The 13208-nt window shown below is 32.7% G+C and overlaps 1 protein-coding gene across 1 annotated transcript in view; it reads right to left on the bottom strand.

Annotated features, from left to right (window-relative positions):
- The window catches only part of LOC150077922 (G protein-coupled receptor kinase 2-like), a 173918-nt gene that overhangs the window by 97881 nt on the left and 62829 nt on the right, over nucleotides 1–13208 (bottom strand). Inside the window, exons 8-9 of the mRNA XM_090385488.1 lie at nucleotides 10698–10891; nucleotides 1063–1100 (exon numbers count right to left, since the gene is read on the bottom strand). Coding sequence (XP_090241614.1) covers nucleotides 1063–1100; nucleotides 10698–10891 — 232 coding nt within the window. The remainder of the gene's footprint in view (nucleotides 1–1062; nucleotides 1101–10697; nucleotides 10892–13208) is intronic.

Here is a 13208-nt window from a genome sequence, read left to right on the forward strand (position 1 = left end):
ATTTGCATCTTACATGGATATCATTTATTATCATGGTTTTAATTTATACTTTAGTCTGGCAACATGTGGTTGTGGCTGTTGTGCACTCACTGATGTTTGTTTTACTATTAATTTTCTTTTCTTTAAATTTTTGTTAAGTTAACTTTCTTTTATTGTTTAATTTTAACAGTAGGTAAGAGATTGTAGGTGTCACTTATGCTATCATCTATTTCTCCCCTTTTTGTTCAAGTAAATAAGAACATGTGACATTGTTACATGTCCACCATTTCTCTCATATAGATTTCTTCAGTAGTTTGACATTGCGTAAATACACTTAGCCATTTTGTTTTAATTTTTCACAGAATAAGAACTACTATTACTCAAATCTATTGCAGTGGTGTGGTAATCAGATTAATTTATCCCTCAGCTGCAGTACTGCATTGATATTTTTAATGTTTTGAATGCTATGGTTCATGGGCCATTGTTGCCTTGTGGTCCTCTAACAAGATGGAGCTCAATGGTTGAACTTTCTGCATTAATTTTCACAAATATTGCTCACATTATTGTGGCTAGTTTTAATATATGTAATATCTTCCAACTATACTGACAGCATGGGAGCTGGTCTAAATTTACATGTAATTAGCTTGGATTAATTTATAATTTAAATTTGTTTGCCATACTGACTTTTTGATTAATTTTATTCTAAATTATTTACATGTACATATTTCTTCTGCAACCCTCTCATTCTTAATTTTGTTCCACACTCCCATCCTCAACCTTTTTTTTTGTTTTGTTTTTTCATTATATTTATTATTGGTTTTACCAAACCAGTAAAACTAGTAATAAATTAAATTGAACAAACAAGTAAAAAAATTATTAATAGTTGCATCTTATCTGGCTGCTTGGCTCTGTCACTCTGCTAATTCAGTCTTAATTTTCGTTGTATTATGGAAATATGCAATTTTAGATGCTCTGAACTCAATGTTTGCCATACCATCCATTTGCTTTTAATATTTTTGTTATTAAATTAATTATTCTTTACTGTTAACTTTAATGTATATAATATATTTAAATATGACTTACCATGATCATCTAAAAGTATATTTTCAGGTTTTAAATCTCTGTAAAGGAGAGAAAAAAATTAATAAATTTAAAGATAAATAAATATATATACAGTGAGAAATACTCCAAGGAAAAATTTTTACTCATTTATATATGCAATGGAAAATTTCAACAATAATCAGAGCCTTCATAAAAGACACGTGCTTATAAACTGTATACTAAAATGGGGATAGGAAACAAAAATTTGTTTGGGACCACCGGAATGCCATCATTATAATGATGACATTGTTTCAAAGAGAATAAGCATGCAGTTGGAAATATCTACATTAAAATGTGTGCAAAAAAATTAAAGGCCCAAGCACCTGCCAGCAGAGCAACACTAGCCTTTCCTTTGATCAATGAAAACATTTATTACTGGAGCTTAAGGAAGTTGGAGCAACCATTAATCGCTGCCTCCAATATGATGAGCATTCAATATGGTAAAACCTGGAATACTTGCTATATGCAAGTTTTCCAGGTAATTAAAATAAGATTAAGATAATTAAATAATTAAAAATATGCATCTAGGGAATCTGACTCATGGAATTGCTATCTTACATGAAAATGCACACCATCAACACTAAGTTGCAGTACATGTACTGAAGCATTCAAGCATGTGGTCAAAATATCTCCTTTTTCACATCTTTCAGTCACTGAAGAGGGCACCCATGGAATGCTGATTCTAGTCATATGCTCAAGTGAAACAAAATGTTCATGAATTTTTCTAGCAGCAGCCTTTGGGATTGTTGGAGAATGGCATTCTGCACTTGACTCTGGGACTCCTATCTGAATGTGGGCAGTGAACTTATTTGAATGAGTTCAATATATATTATGCAATTGATTCTGATTATGCAATCACCTCTGACCCTTTTCCATTTGTAGTTTAATTATGTGTATAAGTATACATTATACACATAATTAAACTACAAATGGAAAATAATAATCATTTTATCAATTGATTTTTAATATTTTTATAAAGTTGAAAAGTATTGGATGCTCCACATTTTTTTTTACAATATTGTGCATATACACACACATATATATATACACACTGCCCTACCATTAATATCCGGACGGGGAAACATGGATGGGGAAACAGGTCCTATGCATGCAACACGTCACAGAACCTGCTATAAATATGCACATGGGGCTTTAAACAGACAATTGCAAAAGTGGGCATGCAAGATGACCAACAGAATTGATCACCTCAACAAATGCTAGATGCTGATTAACATGGTGTAAGGAGCAAGAATCCTGGACTGTAGAGCAGTGGAAAACAGTCCTACGGACAGACGAGTCGAGGTTCACACTACCAGTCTGATGGTAGAGTGTGAACCTTGACTCGTCCTGGTTTTGTCATTATTGACAAAACCATGAATGCTGTGCAACAGCAGGATATCCTGGACAATTATGCACTTCCAACATTATGTCAATACTTCAGGGAAGGCCCATACCTGTATCAGCAAGACAACGTGCCAGGACATACTGCTTGGGTCGTAACAGAGTGGTTTGAGGTCAAGGGTGTGGAAAAGTTGGATTGGCCAGCCCAGAGTGCTGATCTAATCCCTATTGAGTATCTTTCGGATGTATTGGATCATTGGGTATGTGCACAGTGAGACTGTCCAAAGAACAAGGCCGAATTGGTGGCTGTGTTAAAGGCCGAGTGGAGGAACACATCACCTAACATTTATAAAAAGCTGGTTGAGAGTATGCTAAAAAGACTGAAGGCTGTCATAAAAGCAAAAGGTTTCAGCACAAAATATTAAATGACATAATAAAAGTTATTTTTTTGTCTAAAGGCAGGATATTAATGGTAGGGCAGTGTGTATACAGGTAACCCTCGTATAACATGGTTATTTGGTTCCTACAAACTCTCATGTAATGTGAAACCGTGTTATACGGGACTAAGAACCAGTACAAAATGGGGAGTTATGTTTAAAAAGCTACACTGTTTTTTTATAACTAAAAAATACACTGTTTTTTTATAACTATCGGAAACTAAATTTTTCTAATAGTAATAACTTAATATTTTAACTTTATTTTTATAATAGTAGTAACTTAATTAGTAATAATTGAACAAACGTTTTACCTTACAAACTGTGAAACATATATGTCAGATAATGTACTTTCATTTAATTTTCTTCCTCTTCATCGCTGCTAAGCACAATCAAATGAGAACGTTTTCTGTGTTGCTGAATATCTTCACCTTCTGAACTTTCTTCTGTAGCATCTAGATTTTGTGTATCTTCTGCTCTCTTCAAAAAAATCAGTAATCTGGGTTTGTTTGCTTTTTCTTGATAGATCTTTGTAAGTTTTATGGTATGGAGCTAAACATTTTTGAAGCTCCCTTTTGAACTTTGTTCTCCTTTCAGTCGAAGGATCTGCATTCAAAAAATATGATTCTAATTGCTCGGCTAACTTTATGCCTTCCCATATGTTTTTTAATATAAAATTTTCTTCTGTGCTATCATCCTCTGAATTGATTTGGTTTACCTCCGATGCCATTTCCACCAAATCCGCTTTGCCAGCCTCTTTTTCTACCAGTAATTCGTGAACATCTTCAGTAGCCATATCATCAAAACCTTTCCCTCCTACCGACTTAGCAAGTTCTACTATCGAACCAATTCTATTTTCTGCTGGTTCGACCATATTTCCTGAATGAACTGACTCTGCCATATTTTTTTCCAACACACATTTAATGTTGACAGTTTTACTTCTTTGAGCGATAAAGCTATGATTCCGCTACAGTCCACAACTGAAAAATGTTTCCATGCCTTCATCACTTCAATAGATTCAGAATCAATTTTTTCCAAAATCCATTGTAACGATTTTCTGATGTAGTGAGCTTTAAAGGTAGATATAATGCCTTGATCCAATGGCTGAATTAAAGAAGTTGTATTAGGTGGTAGGAACATTACTTCAAAGTTTGGATGATTTAAACCTTTTGGCTGGCCTGGCACATTATCCAATAGTAATAAAACTTTGAAATCTAGATTTTTTCAACTTTAAATACTTTTCCACATCTGGCACAAAACAATTTACAAACCATTCTTTAAACAAATCAGTGATGGTTATAAATTTTCAGTGCCTTTTGTTTAATTACATTTCCGTCCAATGGGATCCATTTTTTACTGCTATCGTCAATCCAAATGCTGAGTGCTTTTTCCACTTTCTCAATTATTGGTGCTCAGGGACGAGCTGTCATATTTGCAAAAATGAAAGATCCTGTAGCAACAGCAGTTCTAATTTTCTATTCATTTTTCTTTATGGTCCAGATTGTTGCTTCATTTAAATTTAAACTTTTTGCAACGTATGATACCTTCCCCCTTTTTTAAGACGATCCAAAATTTGTATCTTTGATTCTAAAGAAATAAAGTTTCTTTTGAGCGGTGCTTTTTTGCTTTCCATGGACATAATTTAGGACTGGAATTTAATTCACAACAAAGAAAGTTTAGTAATACATACTCGGAAAAATGAATAAACGATCAAATAAAAACCTTAAAAGTCACAAACTGCATGCTTCGAAGTCACAATTTTTTTGTGCTCTCAAACAAGCACAGATCCTAACTCAGGGATCTCCCAAAAAATACAGTGGACCCTCGCTTTACGATTGGTTCACTGTAATCAAATCACTTTATGATGGACTCTTCTTAATAAAATACCGTTTTAAATGGCATTTCTAATAAGTGAAAATAGGAGGAATATTATCCACAGGCTATAAAAGTAAAGATATAAAGCACAAATTTAACTTTATTACCTTACCAATTAACAAAGTTAAAAGATATGTGAAAATCGGAAGAATATTTTCCAGTTAGCAAAATAAAAATAAATTTATGCTTATGTATGTAGCTTAATTAATACGTACAGTAATATGTACATACTAATTTATATTTCTGTTCACTGACTTTTATTTATTTATTTATTTTTTGGTTGTAAAATTTAAAACAGTAAAAAAGTTATGCAATTAATAACAAATAACAGGGCACACACAAGTTGCAAGTGAGACATGGAGTAATGAGTTTCTGAAAATTATTTATGTTTTTATGTGATTGAATATTTGATGGAAGGGGAAAACACATTTCTCCATAATAATGTGAAAACCACAGAATTCCAGCTGTCGGTACTATAGCAAATGCAAGAAGATGGAGTTTACTACCCGATTATAACTGATTACACTAACTGAAAAGCCCAATAAACCGTAAAGTGCAAATTGTTTTTATTGTTTTATGCTAGTGACCTCCAGAAATGGCTTTAGAAAAATATCACGAGGTGATAACAACAAGCAAGTTAACAGTGGCGATTCACAAAATGGAATGGAAACATTGAAAAATTACATCCAACATAACAGAAGGGTTTTCCAAGCACAAAAGCAAAAAAATACAGTGTTATGCGAGATTTCACAATTCTCAAACTATGATAGAGCGAAACCGTGTTATATGGGGGTTGCCTGTATATATATATATATATATATTATTTTTAACTTTATTTATAACTTTAATGACATCACCATCACCATTTTAGATATAGAGCATAATTATAGAACCAGGTTAGAACTAGAAAACATTAACATACTGAAACATAAATCTCTCTATCCTTACGGACTAAACAGTCTATTTAATGGGCATTGTTACACTAATAAAACTTCAGATGCTTGCGTCTATAACCTATTTCACTTGGTCAAAAGACCTATTTTCAACATAGTAAAAGTTACCACTAACAAAACAACCCATACTGCAAAAGTTACACATACTAATAACACTACTCTGGGTAGATTTGCAGATGTATTAAGTTCATGGGACGAACCCATTATACCTGTCAAGCAGATACACGATATTATCTTCGGACTAAAACTGAGTAAATTTAAAGCTTTAATAAAAATCAATGCCACATATAGCCACAAGAATATACATCTGAAGCACTTACTTAGCGATATCTTTAAATACAGATGTAGCAATATTTATAGCACTACCAACGAATATATTAACATCAAATACAGCTATAACATGTTGGATCATATAAACCTAAATAAACTCATGAATATCTACAAACACGACCTGCCTATTAACAATCTGATTATCAGTACCAGATTCAGTTACAATAAGCCTATTGGTCTTACAGTCTGTAACTATAAGCAGGTTGCATGTAACCTAGAAAAGAGCGATATTGAGGCCGAATGCTTATGTCATCTGCCTCAATATATTGCTTATGTGGACAAAGATCACAAGCACATTATTACTGGTGACATCAGTATCATTACTGAACCCGAATTACGCAACTTACTTTCCTATGGATTCAAATTTAGACCCAGCACTACATACAATACCAATAAGATATCCAAACAAATACATCAAGACCTCATACAATTTTGCCTAAAACTAGCCTACAAACACAACATACCACTAGAAGCTTTCCACAAATGGATATCCCTCACATATCAAGCTATTTATAAACAGCTTACTGTCTCACATAATAATAAACAGCATGCCAAGACCTTTGACTTGGGTAAAATAAAACAACAATTAAAAAAGTTACAGGCTATGTTTATCATAACCTCCATAGACAAAGCAGCCAACAACTACAGCTTCATATGCAAGAAATTCTATACTACTACCTTACTAAACGAGCTGAACAACAGTTCTACATACAAAGTAGAGACTATTAAACGTACCACCATCACCAAAAAACTACTGGCTATACACAAAAAATTAAAACTAAACAACACCAACACTAATTTTCCGTATGTTTATTGCATACCCAAATTCCACAAATCACCCATCAGTTTTAGATTCATCACTTCATGCAGGAACAGTTACGCTAAAATTCCACATAAAATGCTGGTTGAATTACTAAGTATTATTTTTAAAAACATTGACCATGCTAGAGTCATTCTCAATAATAACCCAATACTAGAATATTTAAAACACAATAATGACTCTATTGAACATGTAAGCACTTACGACTTCAAAAATCTGTTCACTAGTATCCCGCACGATAGTTTAAAATACGTACTCAGTCACTATTACACTGAATATAAAAATATATTACCATGCAAGCAGCAACACTGGAATGATCTGATAAATATATGTATTTTTAATAGCTATATCTACAATGGTACTAGAATATATAAACAGAATACAGGGATTGCCATGGGAGCCTGTAGCTCTAGCCTGGTTGCTAATCTCTACTTGCATTTCTTTGAAACAAAAATTAGCAAGGAAATAACACTATATAGATACATTGACGATTTAATTGTCTTTGATCATCCTAACTTTCTCACTGAATTTGGCAAATTTTACCCTTCGGAATTAGAAATAGTTGCCACCAACACAGATAGCACCAAATCAGCTACATACTTGGATATAAACATACAGGTACACACTAATAATATAGATACTAACGTCTACGACAAACGTAATGCGTTCGGATTTAAGGCCATTAGCCTTACCAACTGGCATTCAAACATATCATTAAGAATCCATAAAAATATAATCGTGTCACAAAGCATTAGATTAATTAAAATATGCAATAAGGCAAACAACATTATCAACACGCTTATCGATTTCAGACAAAAGTTATCTGATAACGGATTCCCGGATCATTTTATTATTAAAAACTTACATACAGCTATGTTGATAGCCTTAAATACTTTCCATAATAGTTTTGACCACCATTATATTATATCGCGTGTTTTGCGAAATTAACGTTTCACCCACATTATCTGTGCTTAAGTACCTACTGGATTATTTACGGTTGACGGCTTCTACAGAGCCTGTATATATGTACATTATTAGGCACTGCCTCAGGAACAAAATTAATATAGCTTACACTCATTGAAAAAGTTGTACCTATATTTGTTCCTGAGGTAGTAATTAATTTATTCTTGGCTTCCCCCCTTAGCCAGCTTTTTCGTTTTCTTTTTCTTTTTCTTTTTCTTTGACTTTTTATGAGAACCGCTCATCCTATTCTAGTTTTCGCCTCTTCATGCTATACGCTAATAATACCAGAGGGCGCGCCATTATTATTTTGGCTTATTTTGGGCCTATTATAATGTATCTACAACTAATTACATGTCAGTAAGAGGGCGCTGACATCCACTATTATCTTCATATATAAATTAACACGTGCACTACAACGTGGTTTTTTCTTGTTTCATCATCGAGATAGGTCTACTATCTATGCACCAAGTACCACGAAGTAAGTAAGTGATTAGGAACTAGCCTTTCCTGTCTTCCTTCGCTTCCTTTATTTTATCTAATTTATATTTTATCCATATTTGCCATGTTATGTTATGCTATTGAAATACCAGGATCTCTTACTATAAGGGACGGGTAGTTACGCGCCCGGTATAATCCGACGTACAATTGCAATATTGCTTCTCCTCTACTTTTATCTATGTGCTGTCTTTTTCTATTCTTCTTACCTCATGAACTATTAGAGTAATTCGAGGGGGATTGAGGTACTATCCCTTTTCTTAAACCCTTTTTCCGTTCTCCTTTTTTAGCTTTAGCTACTGTACCACCCATTAATATGATGCTATTGGTTCTCAATTGCCTCTACTTTTCGTTGTGTTTTAGCTATCGGTCGGGCTAAAGTCATCTAGCCTGTTAACTACCACAAATTTCCACCTATTGTTAACTACCACAAAATTCTTTTTGTTTAACTTTAACTTAAACCTTCCACCCCAATGATATCTTTTATCACCATTCGGCAACGTTTAACAGGCAGATGATATCAGAAACTGATAGCTCAGTTAATTATAGGAGGACACATTGAAAGGGTTAGCCCTTGAAAAAGTCCCTTTCATTGTGTTACTATCTCCTATAATTAACATACCATACTTATTTATGTTATCTTCTACCTTTATGATTTATCTATTATATTATATTATTTTCTCTACTTTATTCTATTTATATGTATCCTTTCCAGGTTTGAACTAAGGACCAGTAATGGCTAGTATAGCATTCTGTTGCCACTAACTTATCTATTACTTGCTTTTAACATATTAAGACTGATGTAATGTTTTATCATGTTATTTTTGATGGCATTAATCAGCTCTTCTCCTTTTAGTATTTTTAGTATTTCTCTCGCTCCTAGATTCTATTGTTTAGTTATTTATAAATTCTGTTCACGTATTCTATTTGCTCGCTATATATATATATATATATATATATATATTTTTTTTTTTTTTTAAATTGTTTTAAAAAATAAATACTTCCAAATACCTATTATTGTATTATTTTCTCTACCATTACATTACAAGTAATCTTCCATGATTAAACAATTAACTCATTTGATATTTGCCTTTTAAATTGGTATCTATATATTCCACTGTGTTAAATGTATTATAGATTTATTACAATAGTATCTTAAACCATAAACACATACACATGTATCCATAATTGCACCTTGTATTATTTAAATATCATGTTTTGCCTTCAACATATTTTCACTAACCTTAGAAATGTTGAAGTTGATTACAGATTTTATGTGAAAGGCATGGATGGAAAATTAACTTTAGAATAATAAAATGCTTAATTGTACACAATAAATAGATAAATTATAGTTTACTGGTTACTACATTAGTACAATTAGCACAAAAGAAATTCCAAATAGCTAAGTAATCTTGCCCTAAGTTCAATAACATTTTAGAAATGTTTTGGGCTCTGCTATCAAGTTAGACCTCATTACTAAAATGTATTCTACGCTGCACAGATTTAGGACAAAATTCATTTGGCTATTTGAATAAACTATCATTTTGTCTATTGCTTTTTGCTTATTGCTTTTGAAAGAAATAAGTCTCTCTCATTTTATGATAATTACAAACTTCTAATGTGTAAAAATAATTAATAAATTTCTAATGTGTAAAAATAATTAACAAATTTCTAATGTGTAAAAATACAAACTTCTAATGTGTAAAAATTGTCAGAAGGAGCCTCTGACAGTAAATGATAACATTTTCAAATTTCTTAACTGTTTCAGTTTGTCCAGCCAAACAGCAAAATCCAGTAATATTTTGTTGATGACAGAATACCAATCCGTGTCAGAGCAAAATATGCAAGGTGGTAAAACAACATATAATAAAGCTAAGTGAGAGTTCCTTGCTGTTGTAAACTCCTGTTTAGCAAATTCAAAGGGTCCAACCCCAAAGAGCATTATAAGTGGAATTACAAGCAGGACCCTCCACTTCATAGGACCAGAAGAAAAGAGCACTCAAAGCAGGAATGTTATAATAGGAGTTTACTGTATTAGACTGCATTACATTCATAATATATCTTACTGAATAACTCTTTGAGACAAAACACTTTTTGCAAGTTTTCAATAAAAACAGATTTTTAATATACACAAAATTTTCAGATTTGTGAATAAAAATTAAAAACTACACCACATTGTAATTTCATGTATTTATACATATGCAAGACAAATCACATGCAATTTTTCATTATATTTAGCAGTACCATATTACCTATTTTCAGATACTCTTGAAAAACACAACTTTTCCCTGTTTGATTGACAGTTATAAAAATCTTTTGAAGAGCTGAAAATGCAGGTTTAAATTCTCAAGAAAATTGTTTTACAGTGATTTAAAATTATAATGATTTCAAGGAAAGCAAGAGTACCTGTATACTATGCCCTGCGTGTGAAGATGGTCAATACCCTGAGTCACCTCTGCAGCATAAAATCGTGCACGATGAAGGCTAAAGCCTGGTTCTCCACCCATATTATAGATATGAAACTTGAGATCTCCTCCATTCATTATTGTAAGTACCAAACAAAGTGAATCTTTTGTTTCATATGCATAGGCTAAGTTAACCTAAAATTTTAAAGGATGTATTAGTAAGCAGCTATAATAAGACAACATTACAAGCATGCACATTAAATTTTCCTGATATTTATTATTTACTTTATCTGTTATTACAGTAGAACCTTATTAATATAATGTTCAAGGGACTTAAATTTTTAGGTTTTGTTTTGTAATGTGTAAAATTAATTACAAACTTCTAATGTGTAAAAATAACAAGATTTGTAATAATGAAGTCTGGCAAAATATCCAAACTTGACCAATTTCTTTAGTACATATATTTTTAATTAATTAAGGCTTGCTACCAATAACATGAACAATATTTTATTTATTATTATTTTTTTTCTTTATAAGAGAAACCATAAGAAAAGAAATGATGCAAATATAAAGAGTGTTTTATAGCCTGTGGGATCTACTTATAGGAGTTAACAAAATTACATATAAACATGTGTCTGATTATGAATGGTTACAGGATTTGAATTTTAAAAATGGCTATTAAATTTTCAATGATAAAAAAATATATATAATAATAAATAAGGAAACAAGTATCTATAAATATATATATAAATAAAATCATTTATTTCCAGAAACACAGGCAAGCCCATCATGGCCTTATGGCTAGGGACAGGCATAAACAAAATTTACAGAAGCTATAGTGATAAATTGATTACAAATTGGGTCTGGTAATAAAGATTTTTAAATCATCAGCATATGAGATAATGTTGGATACGATTTGAAGTAGTGGCTGTAGTGAGGCTGCAAAGATAACTGACAGAACTCCTCCTTGAGGTATACCCACGGATGTAGTGACTGTGATATCCTTCGAGCTAGATTTGAACTTGAGAAATCTGCAGTTGAAGCTATGCAAGAGATTGGCTACTGTAGTGTTTATGTTTCAGATATTCTTCAGAATTTTTATTGTTTCCTTGACATTATTAAATGCTGATTTAATATCTAAATATATCACGCTGGCCTTTTTCTTGAAATGTTGATTGTATCTGAATAAAATGTATCAACCAGGTTAGTGATCGAGGATGTACCCACTGGACCAAGATGGATGTTGAAGGAACTGAATCCATAAATCAAATTTTGCCGGTATGGACGATGACCTTTTTCTATTATTTTTGGAATTGTTGAGTCAACTGAAATAGGTCTGTAGTTGATGTCTCCCTGTGAGTGTCCAGTCTTGGGAATGAGACTGATTTTGTTGGTTCTCCAAATTCTGGGCAAGTATGTTTGACTAATACATCTTTTGATAATGACCACTAGAGGAGCTATCATGTAAGGGCTAGCAGCCTTGATAATGAAGGTTGGAATGCTGTCTGGGCTGGATGTGTCTTGTTTCGGGGAATTTATTATTTTTTGAACGGTAGACTGATTGACCAACTGATTTAAAAGTGGATAATAGTTTTGTTCATCTTCATTAGGCAAAAAGTTCTATGGTTGTATACAGATTTGAAATCCATCTAGTAACTTCAATGGGGTCGAGAGCAGGAGCAGTTAGGAGAAAGCCCACTTACTGCTCTGAATTCTGCTTAAGATGAAGGTCTTATATGACTGTTTTTTGAGTTGAAATAATGCTATCTTTTTCTTGAAGTTTAGTAATGCAATGGGAGTTCTCCTTTTCTTCCATTCCTTGTGACTTTACTTGCTTTTGAAATATAACTTTAGATCAGGTGTGAACCAGAGTGTAGTGCATGGCGCCTCCGTAGCCAGGTGGGAAGGAGCAACGGTGCGTAGCACACACTTCTTGATTAGACCGGGGTTCAAGCCCATCACCACCAAATACGGAGGATGCAGAAAGGTCAGGGAATGACCACCGCATATTCCCGGAGCAATATGGCCTTAGTTGCTAATGCTCCTAAAAACCAAACAACAAACAGTGTAGTGCATGATGTTATGGAGACTTCTTTGGATGCTGCTTCCTTGGTTAAATGTGTAAGCCATTTTATCAAGAGTTGCATTGCTCAATCAATGGCCGGGTTGTTCAGAGAATCCCAGCAATAGAATTTTAATAGCTCCAGCATTTTGTTTTTATTAAGAAAATTTGGTGATGCAACTAACTTCTCTTTTGTTTATGTGTAACTAATTTTCATGCCAAATTATCTAACAACCTATATCTAATTTCTTCAGATATTCTTGAAGACGTATTAAAGAAGGATGCACCACTTCTGCCTAGATATAAAATTAATATCTGTTTATTTACAACTGGAAATTATATACAGCTATTTCATGGCACATTCCTACTGGTTATTCAGTGACTGCTTTCATTGCTGCTTCACTGTTACAAAGAACAGAATGATCACAGATTTAACATCATGATCATTAT

Source organism: Mastigoproctus giganteus, chromosome 11 (assembly GCF_048544385.1).
Source record: "Mastigoproctus giganteus isolate SK-2022 chromosome 11, ASM4854438v1, whole genome shotgun sequence".
Taxonomy (NCBI): domain Eukaryota; kingdom Metazoa; phylum Arthropoda; class Arachnida; order Uropygi; family Thelyphonidae; genus Mastigoproctus; species Mastigoproctus giganteus.